This window comes from Acomys russatus, chromosome 16 (assembly GCF_903995435.1).
Source record: "Acomys russatus chromosome 16, mAcoRus1.1, whole genome shotgun sequence".
NCBI classification, from domain to species: domain Eukaryota; kingdom Metazoa; phylum Chordata; class Mammalia; order Rodentia; family Muridae; genus Acomys; species Acomys russatus.
The window spans coordinates 43,744,513-43,760,797 of record NC_067152.1 but is presented as its reverse complement, the minus strand read 5'-3'; the positions used below and the strand labels follow the sequence as shown (position 1 = coordinate 43,760,797).

The 16,285-nt window shown below is 54.5% G+C and overlaps 1 protein-coding gene across 1 annotated transcript in view; it reads left to right on the top strand.

Moving 5' to 3' along the window:
• Window positions 1-16,285, top strand: part of Dnah17 (dynein axonemal heavy chain 17) — a 108,332-nt gene that overhangs the window by 91,108 nt on the left and 939 nt on the right. Inside the window, exons 69-79 of the mRNA XM_051159135.1 lie at window positions 604-726; window positions 1,300-1,493; window positions 3,282-3,430; window positions 5,115-5,242; window positions 5,430-5,657; window positions 7,302-7,493; window positions 12,557-12,736; window positions 13,511-13,693; window positions 14,568-14,750; window positions 15,071-15,214; window positions 15,560-15,785. Of these exons, the coding sequence (XP_051015092.1) occupies window positions 604-726; window positions 1,300-1,493; window positions 3,282-3,430; window positions 5,115-5,242; window positions 5,430-5,657; window positions 7,302-7,493; window positions 12,557-12,736; window positions 13,511-13,693; window positions 14,568-14,750; window positions 15,071-15,214; window positions 15,560-15,785 (1,930 nt within the window). The remainder of the gene's footprint in view (window positions 1-603; window positions 727-1,299; window positions 1,494-3,281; window positions 3,431-5,114; window positions 5,243-5,429; window positions 5,658-7,301; window positions 7,494-12,556; window positions 12,737-13,510; window positions 13,694-14,567; window positions 14,751-15,070; window positions 15,215-15,559; window positions 15,786-16,285) is intronic.

The following is a 16,285-nucleotide window of genomic DNA, read 5'->3' as shown; positions in this document are numbered from 1 at the left end:
AAGAACTATCTCCCCAAGCAACAGCACAACCTTTGAGCTGCCTCTGTGACTTGGTTGCCTGTCACCCACCCGGCCCTACTTCCCAGAGACTAATGGCCCGGCGATCATGATGCCAATATAGGCCAGTCATGATGGTATGCCACTGTAATCCCAGCACTCAGGAGCCAGGAGCAGACAGAGCTCTGTGAGTTCAAGGCCAGCCACAGCTACATAGCGGGACCCTGTCTCAGCCCCACACACCCACCCATACAACCCCAGACACCTCCCCAGCCCCCAGCCCCCAGCCCCCAGCCCCCAGCCCCCAGCCCCCAGCCCCAACACACAAAGATTCCAATGCAGGCTGCTCATGGGAGACATTTCACAGCCACCTACAATACATGTGGGCGTAGCCTGGGACCTTTTCAGCAGATAGGGGCTTTCCTCTTAGGTTGGTAGGAATGTTCTAGAACTAAATTTGTGGCTGCATACCCTTGTGTGAGTGTACTACTGTCACTGGGCTATAAGCTCTAATGTGATTAAAACGTGTACTTTGTGTGCTTAACCCCTGATTTCAAAACACAAAACCAAAAAGCACTCGTCCCCCACGCCCGCCGTGGCCCCCAGGTCCTATCCATGAAGAAGGAATTGAATCCGGTTGAGCTGGACTTTCTCCTGCGGTTCCCCTTCAAGGCAGGCGTGGTGTCGCCCGTGGACTTCCTGCAACACCAGAGCTGGGGTGGAATCAAGGTGGGTCCTCACACTCAGTACCAAGGCCCCTCCAGCCAACGCTGAGGATGCCCGCGCCCCAGGAGAGGCAGGGTGGGGGCCAGGACGACTGCAGCTCACAGGCAGCCCTGCACCTGTGTTGAGTGTCTCCGCTGACCTGCTGGAGTCCTGAGGAGAGTTGCATCCACAGGGACCTGCAGCCGGTCCCAGGCCACCCCTCTGCCTTGCCCTGTTTTGGGTCCGGTGACGCCTCAGTTTCCCAAATTGGTTGCTAAGATACCTCAGCTCCCAGGTTTCAAGTTGCAATACAAACTGGCCTGAGAATGCAGCGGCCTCAGGCAAGATTGCCCTGACAACACACCCCCCTTGGAGAGAGAGGGACTAATGTGAGTCCCCAGGCCACATGCCCCACAGAAGTTTGGCCTGCAGTTGACAGGAAGGACAGCTGTGATCTTAGTAACAGGTCACCCTGTCACCCTCCCTAGAGTGCCCATCTTCCAGACACTTCTCCCCACAAAGGGCCATCTGGGTAAAGTGCCCAACTGACTCAGGATGCGCGAGTGGTCACTACACTGACTGCCACGGCTGCCTTAGGCCCTGTCAGAGATGGATGAGTTCAAAAACCTGGACAGTGACATCGAGGGCTCCGCCAAGCGGTGGAAAAAACTGGTGGAGTCGGAGGCACCGGAGAAGGAGATCTTCCCCAAGGAATGGAAGAACAAGACGGCTCTGCAGAAGCTTTGCATGGTGCGCTGCATGAGGCCGGACCGCATGACCTACGCCGTCAAGTGAGCAGTCCTCAGCCCCCAGCTTGGGCAGCCTAGCTTAGTCTATAGAGGGCAGAGCGGAGTAAGGCCCCCTTAGTTGGTACAGCCATTGAGTGAAGTACTCAGACCTTGGGAGCTAAGTACGCTGTAGATGTGGTTTCAAGCGGCCCCGATTGACCCTAAACTCGAACTCACTATGTAGCCAAGAACTTTGAACTTCTGATCGACCAGTCTCTGGCTCCACAGTGCTAGGCTTATGGGTGTGCAGACCCAGCTTTATGCAGCGCTGAGGGTTGAACCCCAGGCTTTGTACGTGCTTGGCAAGGACTTCGTTGGCCGAACCTCATTCTTAGCCCCCATCCTAAATCGCAACTTTAAGACCTGAGCCCTCCCTCGCCTGGCCTGGTGGCGCACGCTTTTAATCCCAGGCAGAGGCAGGCGGCTCGCTGTGAGTTTGAGGCCAGCCTGGTCTACAGAGTGAGTCCAGGACAGCCAAGGCTACTCAGAGAAACCCTGTCTTGGAAAAAAAAAAAAAAAAAGACCTGAGCCCTCTCAGGTCAGGAGTGGGCAAAGGAAGGGAGGGACCCAGCAGAGAGGACCCGGGCCAGGCTCAGAGGGGATGGGCTGGCTTCTGCCTTGTCTTTCTTTGCATGCAGCCAGGGCACAGCCAGGTTTCATCAGAACCACTCACATCCCCACAGAACTCCCCTCTGACACAGATGGGCCCTTCCATGCACTATAGGAGGACCTTGTCTGTTTTGTTCTTCTCAGATGCAAAGGACAAGGCCAGGATTGGTAGGGAAGAAGGGGACAGTGACAGAATAAGTGTCAATCTGGCTGAGCTGGGGGAGTGAGAGGATGGCGGTTCTGAGATAGGGAGGGAGGGATGTTGGACAAGCAAAGGTGCCTGACCATCTCAGATGGGCAGTAAGACCCTTAAAGCCTCCCCCGCCCCTCAGCTACCCCACTAGGCCTTCAGATCACCTCTCAGCTGTGCCTGGGGGCAAGACCAGGACGACAGCCCTGGTCCTGCTTTCAAAGCTGGCACTGGGCGGTAACATCTCACCAGCTTGGGAGACTTACACCATTAGCCACCTACGACGAAGGGAAACGCGCAGACACCAAAGGTCACCCCAAACGCTGGACCCCATGAGAGGCCCACCCGAGGGACCTGGAACTCTGGGGCTGGGTCAGAAAGATGGAGTCCAACAGCTCTAAAGTGGCCTTCTGGGCAGAACTTGCTCCTCCCCTCAGCATCGCACCTGGACCCGGGAGGCATTTTGCACCAAGGGCTGCATCCTTCCTGCCATTCCCTGGGCCTCTGGGATTAGGAGGAGGAACATACTGTTGGGCGGGTAAAGCAGGGAAGGTGGGGACATGGCTAGATTGGTAGAGTACTTGCCTAGCATGTGCAAAGCTCTGGGTTCGCTGTGCTGACACACGGGAACCTGCAATCCCAGCACTTGGAAAGCGGAGGCAGGAAGGGCCATTAGCTAATTAACTAATTAAAAAATTAAAAGACAAGATGCCAGCACTCGGGAGGCAGAGGCAGGTGGATTGCTGTTAATTCGAGGCCAGCCCGGTCTACAAAGCAGGTCCAGGACAGCCAAGGCAACACAGAGAAACCCTGTCTTGAAAAAACAAAAAACAAAACAAAAGACAAGATGCCACTTCCCTTCCCCTCGGTTTCATCAGAGGACGTCCAGCCAGAATGGCCTACCCACCTGGGCCAAAGCCACCCACATACCCCTAGCCCTCGTCCCGAGCAGGGCCCGGCTGCCTGTGGTCCCACAGAGCATGTCCCCTCAGGAATTTTGTGGAAGAGAAGATGGGCAGTAAGTTTGTAGAAGGCCGGAGCGTGGAGTTCTCCAAGTCCTACGAGGAGAGCAGCCCGTCCACACCCATCTTCTTCATCCTGTCCCCCGGGGTGGACCCCCTCAAAGACGTGGAGGCCCTGGGTAAGCAGAGCTACAGAGATGGGCCCATGTGGAATGGTAGGGTTCAACACCACAGAGAGGGGCCCCAGACTGCATGGGCACAGCGTAATCAAACCCAGAAACTAGCAAGGGCTGCTGGGGTAGAGACAAGCCTGCCAGTGGGAACAAGGAGTGGGGGAGGGGGCAGGTGCCACTCTACACCCAGAGTCGCTACGGCACCTTCTGGTCTGAGACAGGGCCTGTCCCTAAAGGCTAAGAAAGTGGGGTCACCAACAAGCCTTTGTGCTGGCTAGTTTTATGTCACCTTGACACAAGCTAAAGTCATCTGGGAGGTAGGAGCCTCAGCTGATGAAGTGCTCCCACCAGACTGGCCTGTGGACGAGCCCTGAGGCCTCTGCCTCAGTTCCTGCCTCCAGGTTCCTGGCCTGACTTCCCTTCATGATGGCCTGTGATTGGGACACGTGAGCCAAATAAACCCTTTTGTCCCCAAGATGCCTTTGTTCATGGTGTGATGCCTTCCCACATGTTGTCGCCCAGTAACCAAACACTAGGAACAGCCCTGACGGGGCTGCTTTTAGCACAGCTGGGACAAAACAAAACAGAACCTAAAGGGTTTAATCTCAGTTTATCTGGTTACCGTCTGAGGGTTCAGTCTGTTGCGCAGGGAAGGCAGTGGCAGGAGCCTTAGGTGGCTGGTCACGCTGCATCCGCAGTCAGGTGTTCAGCCCGGTTCTTGTCTGGTGGTTCTCACCCTTCCTAGTTCTGTGTCCCTTTAATACAGTTTCTCATGTTGTGGTGACCCCCAGCCATAACATTGTTTTTGTTGCTACTTCATAACTGATTTTGCTACTGTTACGAATCATAATATAAATATCTGTGTTTCACAGTGATCTTAGGTGACTCTGCTGAAAAGGTTGTTCCCTCCCTCAAGGGGTTGTGACCCACAGGTTGAGAACCACTGTCTTTGTTGTTCAGCTTTGGACCTCAGGCCACAGGGACTGTGTACAATTCACATTCAGGCCTTCCCTTCTTTTTTGAAACACCCTTGTAGGTGAATCTAGAAGGTAGTTTCCATGGTGAATCTATACCCAGTGGTGTTGGCAATCAAAACTGCCCACCACAAAGGCACACACACACACACACACATATACATATACACACATATACACACATATACACATACACACGCACACACACATATACACATACACACGCACACACAGATACACACACACACACATACACACAGCAGTATAGCTATGGGCTGTTACTCCATCAACTAAGCCCATGCTACTTCCTGGATGAAATGTGAAAGCACAGAACTCATGCAAGAAGCCGGTAGTGAAGGTGTCAGCGTGTGTAATCCCATTTACATGGAACGCCTGTGACAGGCTGGTCCACAGAGTTGGAAAGCAGACAGCAGTTGTCAAACAAGGGGGGTGGAGAGGGAGCTACTGTTCAAGGTCACAAGATATCCTGGGGCGGTGATGGCTGTACCAGAGAGACAGCTGCACAGTATGGCCAGCTTCCCGAATGTCCCCGGGTCACACCTTTCCAGATGGCTGAAGCATGGTCATGTTACGGGATGTGTGTTTCCCCTGCAGTAAACAAAATGGGAGGCATGTGGTGTTCCCGGCTGTGGAACGCAGTGCCTGGACCACGGTTCTGAATCACCCTGTGCTTTTCCTGTTATTCCCCTCTTTAGGGAAAAAACTGGGATTTACCATAGACAATGGGAAACTCCATAATGTGTCCCTGGGGCAAGGACAAGAGGTGGTGGCCGAGAATGCGTTGGATGTGGCAGCCGAGAAAGGACACTGGGTCATTCTGCAGGTGAGGGCTCCTCTGCCACCATGGTCATGTCACTGGGGATAGGACAGAGCCTTGCCTTGCTGGGGTACCACACCTCCACCCTTCCTCAGCATGAACACGGTGGGTAGGCCCCCCACCCCCCATCACCGCCTTACCAGGTGGAGGCAGCAGGGTCCATCCGGGCCTGAGGCAAGGCTCCTCCTTACAGAACATTCACCTGGTGGCAAGATGGCTGAGCACCCTGGACAAGAAGGTGGAACGCTACAGTTCGGGCAGCCATGAGGACTACCGGGTGTTCATCAGCGCGGAGCCGGCCCCCACCCCCGAGGCGCATATCATCCCCCAGGGCATCCTGGAAAATGCCATCAAAATCACCAATGAGCCACCCACGGGCATGTACGCCAACCTGCACAAGGCCCTGGACCTTTTCACTCAGGTAGGGAGGGTGAGACTGGACGGTTCCCCATGGCCAGGTGAATGCCATGCCTGGAAACACAGGCCCGGTGAGCTTACGACTTACCTCTGAGTTCCAGAGGTTTCCCCATGCCCGTTACCCATCCCTACCACACCAGCACAGTCATGTGTCACATTAAAATACATCCTTGAAGTCTGGGCAGACCTCACTGACCACCAAAGCCACAGATACAGCATGGCCTCTGACCAGCCTCAGGGCCCTGCTAGTTGGCAGAGGTACCCATCATCCCTGTGGCTCTGGAGGCCCTGTCCCATCCTGCGTCACAGTACTTCCTGACCCCTGGCCCTTGACCCCACCCTCAGGCACATAGCCTCCTCCGACCCAGCCTCTCAATCCTTTCTAAGTCTGCTCTGCTGCCCTCCCACCGCGTCATCCCCCATGGCCACTGCTCCTGTGGGGCCCAAGCACCTTGGTCCCCTCAGCAGCCTCCGCCATAATAGCACACACTGCTTCTCTGGGCTGCAGCGCAAGCCTGAGGCTTTGGTCCCCTGCATCCTCCCCACACGTCTACCCAGACAGGAAGGACACCAACTGAGTGTCATCTGGGACTTCCATATCTCATCAGACACCACAAACCTCTCCCAACCGGCTTCCAAAGGGCACAGCACCATCAAAGTGTCACATAGCACTGAAGGCACAGATCACATGGCACAGGGACAGCTGATGGGCAGCCTGTGACCTAGCCTGGTGGATGACGATCTGGCGAGGAGTGTGCGAGCACTCCCTGGACATGGGGCACACTCAGGGCGATGGTCCAGGATACCCTCCTCAGTACCCGGGGTAGCGGTGAACACTGCAGGTTGTGCACAACCAAAGCCTTTGTGTCTCATTCGTACTCTTGCAGAAGTCCACGGGTGACAGATGGGTAGGGCACCATAGGCGGGGCTAAAACCTATATTGGGCCGGGTGTGGTGGTGCATGCCTGTAATCCCAGCACTCAGGGGGCGGAGGCAGGTGGATCCCTATGAGTTCAAGGCTAGCCTGATCTACAAAGTGAGCACAGGACAGCCAGGGCTCTGTTACACAGAGAAACCCTGTCTCGAAAAAAACAAGCAAACAAACAAAAACCTATATTGGAAGGCCAGTGAGATGACTCAGCAAGTCTGGGTGCTTTACCACCCGTCCTGATAACCCGAGTTCAATCCCCCAAACCTGCAGGTAAGCATACAGGATGCAGAGAACTGACTCAGACTTAGACACATACCATGTTGCACCCATTCACAATAAATTTAAATATAGCTGAAGGATGGGTATGTAAGCCTGTAACCTCAGCACCCACAAGTCTGAGATAGGATTGTGAGTTCCAGTCGAGCCCAAGCTATGTAGCAAGGCCCAGAGTTTAAAAAAAAAAATGTGTGTGTGTGTGTGTGTGTGTGTGTGTGTGTGTGTGTGTGTGTGTGTATCACATAGACACATAAACTAGGAACACAGTTGTTTCCTGGGGAAATAACCCTGCAGTGCCCGCCCTGGGTCTTCAGATGGCGCCCCTGCGGCTGCTGTAAGAACAGGTCAGCCGATGGCTTTAGCCCCAGCCCTGCTGGCAGAGACAGAGCTGAGCATCTCTGTAGAACCATCCCTCTTGGCTCCCTCTCGTCCGCCTGACAGGACACCCTGGAGATGTGCACCAAGGAGATCGAGTTCAAGTGCATCCTCTTTGCCTTGTGCTACTTCCATGCCGTAGTTGCCGAGAGGCGTAAGTTCGGCGCCCAGGGCTGGAACCGGTCCTACCCCTTCAACAACGGGGACCTCACCATTTCCATCAATGTGCTCTACAATTACCTGGAAGCCAACCCCAAGGTGAGGCAGGTGTAGGACGCTAAGCGTCCACAACAGCCTGGTGTGGGCCACGGGCCCTCCTTCCTTGCGTTCCTGGGGTTGCTATCGACCAGGTCTCTCCAGTTCTTGGCTTCATGGTCAGAGAACTGGAAAAAGCGCACACGGTGGGAAAGCGGCAAAGCGAGTTTATTCAGAAGCGAGAGTAGCTGAGGTGCAGGTCGAACAGGCTGCCAGCAAGCTGCGGGCTGCACGCGTTGGAGTGCCCAAGGGCGCCAGGCTTTTGTCCCAGGCCTTCCTTTATGCCGTCTGGGAAGGGAGAGCTGGTTGCTAAGGGCAGAGGAGGAGGGGTGTGTCCCTGTTTTGATGGACAGCTTGGGTCATGTGTTTCTCTACTCACGCGCTCTTCCCCGTGATGCGTCTTATTTTAACCACGTACATGCCCAGTTGTACGCAGGCCTAAGATGGTAAATAGGGGCTCAGTGGTCAAATCACTTGCTGCTCTTCCAGAGGACCAGAGTTCAGCTCCCAGCACTCACAACAGGGAGGCTCACGGTCACCCGCAACTCAAGTGCTGGGCGATCTGGCCTCTGCAGGCACCTGCATGCGTGTGCACACCCCCCACACATACATCCCCATACATACATACACATATCCATAACACACACACATAACACACACACACATAACACACACACACCCACACCCACACACACACTGAGTATGTTCCATAAACCAAAGTCAGTCTAACGACACAGGACCCATCTGTGACTGCACCCAACACTGTTACCCCCCACATCTCACCCCTGCAGCCACAGCTGTCAGCGTTCCCTCCCCATCTTGAGAACCTCATCCCTAGAAATTCCAGGGCTTCCCAGGCTACGGGCTTGCCAGTGTCTGGAGGCAGAGGCAGGCTTGGGGAAGGAGGCCCCCAGTGATCCCTGAGAAGGATGGCGTGCCTCTCTGGGTTCTTACAACTAACACACAGGGGTGGTAGGTGGCAGGCAGACGATGAACTCAGGTGGGTGTAGAGGTACACAACCATAATCCTGGCACTTGAGAGGCTGAGGCAGGAGGATTGCCAGTTTGAGAATAGCATGGATGACATTGTCTTTAAAAGAAAAAAAGTGCCAGGCATGGTGGCGCACGCCTTTAATCCCAGCACTCAGGCTGGAGAGATGGCTCAGAGGTTAAGAACATTGACTGCTCCTCCAGAAGTCCTGAGTTCAATTCCCAGTAACCACATGGTGGCTCACAACCGTCTATACTGAGAACTGATGCCCTCTTCTGGCCTTCACGTGTACATGCAGGCAGAGCACTGCATACATAATAATAAATAAATCTTAAAAAAAAAAAAAAAAACCAGCACTCAAGAAGCAGAGGCAGATGGATTGACGTAAGTTTGAGGCCAGCCTTATCTACAAAGTGAGTCCAAGACAGCCTAAGGCTACACAGAGAATCCTTGTCTCGGGGGAAAAAAATCTGGGCTCAGTGGCCCACATCTGTAATCCCAGCACTCGGGAGGCAGAGGCAGCTGGATCTCTATGAATTCAAGGCCAGCCTGGTCTACAAAGTGAGTCCAGGACAGCCAGGGCTTACCCCAGAAGTGGCTCAGACCCAGGATCTTCTCCAGAAAAGGCCAGAGGGCCTCACACAGAGACCCCCAAACTTCTCTACTTCACTCTTGGTGCCCCCAATTCAACAGTAACAGGGTCTGTGGGTCCCAAGAGAACAGGCACTGACCACCTTCTCACAGGCTAAAGGGCAAAGGGCACCAAGCCGTGCACCATGTATGGTAGCAGGTGAACTCGACCTGCAGAAAATGTGGCAGGGCAGCCAGCACTGCTCCAGGGTGACAAGCCGTGCCGGGCAGGTGGGGAGTGGTCACGAGTCTCTGCTTACAGACTGGGGTACCTCAGGCAAGCCACTCAGGCTCTGAGCCTGCTTCTTGACTTGACAGAACAGGGATGACATCATGCATCTGAGCTTCCGGGGTCAGATGAGGTAGCCCGGATGGGATGCATCTGAGGAGTTCCGCTCCTACTTACCACCTCCTTAAAGAAAGCTCCATCAACAGCATTGGCGGGGCACGCCTGTAATCCCAGCACCCGGGAGAGGTCCAAGAAGAAGAGTCTGCAGTACAAGACTGTCTGTGGCTACACAGCAAGCCCAAGGTCGGCATGGGGTACATAAGACCCGAAAGGGGGGAGACAGAGTGGCCAAATGCAGGAGAAACACTAAGCCCAGCATCAGGAAAGGAGGACACTCCCTGTGGGCAGCCAAAGGATATCCAGCCCGAGGCTCAGAGGTTCCCACACTCTGCCTCAGACTAAGCAATCTCCAGCAACGATGACATCAGTAGTCACCATCTAACGCAGCCAGTGTCCCTCTGAGGACCATTCAAGTGATTATACAGGCAGCCAGAAGAAGCCATCCTACCTCCCCAGCCTGAGAGGCCACTGGGCAAGAAGTTACCGCCTAGACCACAGTCGAGGCAGCCAAACTGGACATGATTAGGTGTCTTGGTAACACACTCAGCATGGCTGGGACAGGAAGGCAAACTGGGGAGATGTCACTGCCTGCAGGGACACAGTCCTCACCTGTGGGCACCTAGACGGCCCCTGACGGCATTTTACTTGTGGCACAAGCAAAGGCAAGTGGAGAAGCTGCCAGAAGAGGCTCCCTCAAGGAGTGGTCTTGCCAAGATAGTGTGAAGAGCCTTACTCGGCCACACAAGCACACATGGGCTCCAATCTGCCCATAGTGACAAGCGCGTCCTGACATCATGGTGTTCTGCCCAGCCTGCGCTGGCTGGCCTTTGGGGAAACCCTGAACTCTCAGGTCATGTAGTGATGTCTCCGGTGGTCACCACCCCATGCCTGTTCTCTGAGGAGTGTTCTACAGCCTGTGCAGCAGGTGGGAGGACCCACCCTGTCTCTCCGTGACTAGTCTCTGAGCCCAACTGCTTAGAAAAATGAGAGGACCAGAAGAGAAAAGTTTGGTGAGGGCTGGAGAGATGGCCAGCGGCCAAGACAACTAGGGGCTTAATCCCAGCACCCGTACGGTGGCTCCAACTGTAACTCCAGTTCCTGGGGATCTGATGCCTTCATCTGGCCTCCGCAGGCACCAGGTACACACATAATGCACAGACTTACATTAAGTTACAACACCCACCCAAACATATCTTTTGAAATACATTTTTAAAACAAAACAAAGTTAGAAAATGACAATTCAGGCCCAGGGAGATTGATCAGTGGGCAAAGAAGGCTCAGTGGGAAAGCCCTGAGTGTCCAAGATCCCCAGCACCCACATAGACCTGTAATAATTTCTTTTTTGGTTCTTTTCAAGACAGGGTTTTTCTGTTAGCCTTGGCTGTCCTGGACTCGATTTGTAGACCAGGCTGGCCTCGAATTCACAGCAATCTGCCTGCCTCCGCCTCCCGAGTGCTGGGATTAAAGGCGTGCACTACCATGCCGGGCCAGACCTGTAATCTTGGCACTCCTACAGAGACAGGGTCCCCCCCAGAAATACAAATCAGTTACCCTGGGGGCACACAGCAGCAAAGAGATCTTGTCTCAAACAAGGTGGTGGGTGAGGACCAATACCTAAGCTGTTCTCTGACCTCCACATGCATGCCACGGTATGTAGCTTACATACATGCACACATGATGCATTCAAGTGAGAATTCAGAGCACACTGACGTTTTGAGTGAAAGTTCACAAGACTAAATCAGATAAATGGTTAATCAGCCAATTTCACCAAAGCTCCATCAAAAGCTCTCAGGCAGGGCACTGTGGTGTTAGCAGAAATGGCAGCCACCTCCTGGGGGAGAGGGGGAGGCAGGTGTGTCCAAGCTGCAGTCGGCTGAGTGAACACAGATGGCAAAGTCCTGTGACAGGGCTGCTCACAGAGCAGCCTCCTGGAGTTGGGGTACACAGGTGCTGGGGCCACAGGCTCAACTAAACAGAAAGAGACTCCGGAATAAGACTCATCTGTCACAGGTCAGGGAGCCTCCAACTTTTTGTAAAGTGGCTGCCAGAAAATGACAATGTGCAGACTCCTGTCCCTCAGGCTGCTGTGGACAGCAGGAACAGGCCATGTGCTGCAGACCCTGGCTTTGTGGATGTGTAAGCAAGGCTTTGAAAGACTATGTGTATACAGCAGAGCATAGTGGCCCAGGCCTGTAATCCCAGCACTCAGGAGGCAGAGGCAGGCGGATCTCTGTGAGTTCGAGGCCAGCCTGGTCTACAAAGTGAGTCCAGGACAGCCAGAGCTATTACATAGAGAAATCCTGTCTCGAAAACCTGAAAATAAAAAGACTATGTGCGTCTTGGCCAGTGACCCTAGGGCAGGGATGAGGGTCATGGGTGACTGGGCAGAGGATGGGCTGAAGAGAAACAAGAAGAGATAGGGTGGCAAGTCCACCTGACCCAATGGGGGAGCCAGTGCCAGGCTGTATGTGCACACATGTGTTCTGGAAGGCAAGGTTCTGGCGGGACTTGCTGAGTCCCAGCTCCCACAGAGGCCTGCAACGGGGCTCCTGGTATAATTAATATACATATGTGTGTGTGTATATGTGTATACAAAAACACACACACACAGTTAATAGTGACTAACTAAGCATAAAGGCCAAGGCAGTTCAGATGGGTCAAGAGACCCACTCGTCCTCCTTAGACCCACAACTAACGTTTTGCCAAAGGAAGATGTGGGGCCAGCACCAACTCTCTCATGAGCAGGATCCAACTGCTGTGTGGAGTGCAGACTGATGGTTGAAGCAGGCAGAGCCCAGGAAACTAGGAAGGAACAGGAGGCCCGTGACACCCAGGGCCCCAGCAGAAGAGCCCCCAAGATGTCCCTACGGACCAGGAAGTGAGAGGCTGAAGCCAGTCCCCGACAGTAGCCAAAGCAGAGTCTCTCAGAGGGGCTAGCCTGAGTCAGTCCCTGAGGAGAGGGAGTGAGAGTGTTCCTCGGCAACTAGGCAGTCACAGGTGACCTAAAAGAAAGCATCCTGGGAGCAGGCCCTGCTGAGCTATCTGGCCTCCCAGGTTTGAAAGATGGGGCTCCTCACGATCTTCCCCCTTTCTAAGGTCCCCTGGGATGATCTCCGCTACCTTTTTGGGGAGATCATGTACGGGGGCCACATCACTGATGACTGGGATCGCCGGCTATGCAGAACCTACCTGGCAGAGTACATCCGCGTAGAGATGCTGGAAGGGGAGGTGCTGCTGGCCCCGGGCTTTCAGATCCCTCCAAACCTGGACTATAAGGTAAGGAGAGGCACCACTGCTTGGGGGGGGGGGTGCCATGTGACCAGATCAGCAAAGGCCAAATCCATCCTGAGCCCTCCCTCAAGGGGCCTGGACCACAGAAGTCCTATCAGATGGGGTGACGGTGTTTGCTTAGCGCGCACGAAGCCCTGGGCTGCATCTCCCAGCACTGTATAACCCTGTCGTGGTGGCCCGCAAACCACAATCCCAGCACTGGGGAGCTCAAGTAGTGAGTATGAGGCCACCCTGGGCTACACATGATCCTGTCTCAAAAACAATAACAACAACAACAACGAAAAAGGCCTATCAAGAATCCAAGTACCTACACAGAGAAACCCTGTCTCTAAAACTAAAAAATAAATAAAAAGAATCCAAGTACCTGCCGTGAGGAGGAGGAAGCATGGCCCCGGTGAGAGGTGGAAACTCCTTTGCATTTGGGCAAGCAGGTAGGAGAAAAGTGGGGGCGCCCTGAGATAGAGACTACATGGAAGGTACAGTTAAGAAACGCCTAGAATAGCAGGGTGTGGTGGCACACACCCGTAACCCCAGCACTTGGGAGGCAGAGGCAGAGGCAGAGGCAGAGGCAGAGGCAGAGGCAGAGGCAGGCAGATCTCTGTGAGTTCAAGGCCCAGCCTGGTCTACAAAGCGAGTCCAGGACAGCCAAGGCTACAAAGAGAAAAAAAGCCTATCCTGAAGAAAACGAAAACCAAAAAAATAAAAAGAAAGCCGACGCCAGCTGGCATCGTCAGCTCGCTCACGTGCCACCTTTCCCAGGGCTACCATGAGTACATTGATGAGAACCTGCCCCCCGAGAGTCCTTACCTGTATGGCCTGCACCCCAATGCAGAGATCGGCTTCTTGACAGTCACCTCGGAGAAACTGTTCCGCACAGTCCTGGAAATGCAGCCTAAAGAGACGGACTCTGGAGCAGGCACAGGGGTGTCACGTGAGGAAAAGGTAGAGTGTCCATGCCCCTGGTAATAGCGATGGGCAGGGGACAGCACCTGGGCGGCTTGTGAGCCAGGCACACTCTGTTCCCTGCCTTGGGAACTAAATTCTGAGATCAAGGTGAGGTCTACAGCTGGTCCAAGGCATCACTGGCCTCTAATACTTTGGGCACAGAGCTCTGGAGTGCAGCAGAGTTCTCTCTTAGGACAAGGAGCTCAGAAAACAGGCTGCACATCAGAGCACTGTGGAGGCTCTTTTGCCGGGCTTGCCTTGGCACCCGAGGCTCTAGCCCCACTTTCTCACACTGCAGAAAAGATCTGCCACACGTCAGATAAGCTTGGAGCTAAACAGTAAACAGACCAAAACTGGAGGCAGAAGTCCCTCCTTGCTATTCAGCGTCTGGAACTTTTACTGACCTAGCAATTGAAACCAGAAACCTACTAAGCCACATGTGGCACACACACCTGTAATCTCAAGTGCAGGGCCAGACTGGGTGGCATGGCGTGGTGTTCCAGGTTGGCCTGAGATGACAGACTCTTTCTCAGAAGAAACAAGTCTGAGGATGGATGGTGGGGGCTGACAGGGGTGTGCCCCTGTGTGTATATGGGGAAGGGGTGACAGTACAGCTCCCACAGAGGGATAAATTAGTCCCATGCCCACGAGAGCATGTGATGGGAGGAGGTGGGGTAGGAGACAAGCTGCACTCACAGCCCTGGCCAAATGTGGCTGCTCCCCTGAGCCTGTGTTTTGGACTACCCAGCCCACTTACTTCTTCCCACCGAGTCTGTGAACTGCGAGCTCAGGTTGAGCGGTGCCCCCACCCTCAGCACCCTCTCACTTGATGAGGGCTACCGTGACAGGCTTGCCTGGCATTGGCTTCCAGGTGAAGGCTGTGCTGGATGACATCCTTGAGAAGATCCCAGAGACCTTCAACATGTCCGAGATCATGGCAAAAGCTGCCGAAAAGACTCCCTATGTGGTGGTTGCCTTTCAAGAATGTGAAAGGATGAATATCCTCACCAATGAGATGCGGCGCTCACTGAAAGAGCTGAACCTGGGACTGAAGGTAAAAACCATGGGGCCATCCAGGGCAGGGGCACAGGGCTTCACGGCAATCCAGAGCAGGGGCACAGGGCTTGTGAAGCAGGCTTGTCTATGGTGGGACAGCCACACAGCACACCTCAGGCCTCCTGGAGATTGCTGTGTAACTTTGACCCTTGTCTGAGCCCACCCTTCCCTGGTCTGAAATCCGGCACCCTCCGAAGCAGGCCACAGAGGTTGGCTATTTGTCTGGCCATGGTCTTTGGAGGTGCCACCATGCTGGTGACTCAGACACACAGCAGAGGGCTCTCCCCCAGGCTGACCACATCTGACCATGTCCCGTAGGGTGAGCTGACTATCACGACGGACATGGAAGACCTGTCCACAGCTCTGTTCTATGACACTGTGCCTGACACGTGGGTGGCCCGGGCGTACCCATCCATGATGGGTTTGGCCGCCTGGTATGCCGATCTGCTGCAACGTATCAGGGTAAGTCACGGGAAGACTATGCGTGATGGCCTCCGAGTCACCCCACAGCCAACACTGCTGAAGAAGTGGGAAGGCCAGTCCGAGCTCCTCAGATGGCTGAACATGCAGGCATGACTTCCCATGGAGGGGAAAGTGCAGAAAGCTCGGGGCGGGGGCGGACCTCAGAAAGCCCTCTCTATATAGCCATGAGCAAACCTGTTTCTGGGCCTCGGTTACAGTCCAGGGTCAACCCGGGTCCATCGCATCACAGAATGCTGCAGGAGCTGAAGGGAAGCCAGCCTTAGCCACGCCCAGACCCCTCCCCTTCCTCAATCTGTGCCCTCAGCAGCTCCTGTTTCATTCCAGGAGCTCGAGGCCTGGACCACAGACTTTGCCCTGCCCACCACTGTGTGGCTGGCCGGGTTCTTCAACCCACAGTCGTTTCTCACCGCCATCATGCAGTCCATGGCCAGGAAAAACGAGTGGCCCCTGGACAAGATGTGTCTGTCTGTGGAGGTGACCAAAAAGAACCGAGAGGACATGACTGCTCCGCCCCGAGAGGGCTCCTATGTGTACGGTCTCTTCATGGAAGGTAACGTGTCTGTCCAGGAAGATTGCATGAGCTGGGCACAGCCTTGGGTAGGGGTGGGCCTGGAGCCACACTAGTACTGAAAGGGTCTGCTGCGGTGGCAGTAACTTCCCAGGCCAGTAGGAAGATCCCATCTCAAAAAAAGACAAACCTTGGAAGGGCAGTGGTGGTGCACATCTTTAATCCCAGGACTCGGGAGGCAGAAACGGGCGGATCTCTGAGTTGGAGGCCAGCCTGGACTACAGAGTGAGTCCAGGACAGCCACGGTTCCACAGAGAAACCCTGTCTTAAACCCCACCCCCCTCCCAAAAAAGACAAACTTCAGCCCAGTCAGCCTTGGCTCTACCCAAGACAAGCATTTATGTGCAGAAACTATGAACAGTTGAGACATGAGGCTCCCCAGGCTGCCTACCACACCAGGCCGGCGGGTGGAGGTGCTCAGGCGGAAGCACAGGAAAGTTTTCTCCAAATCACTCCAGTCAGTTCCTCGTGTGCGGTGTCAG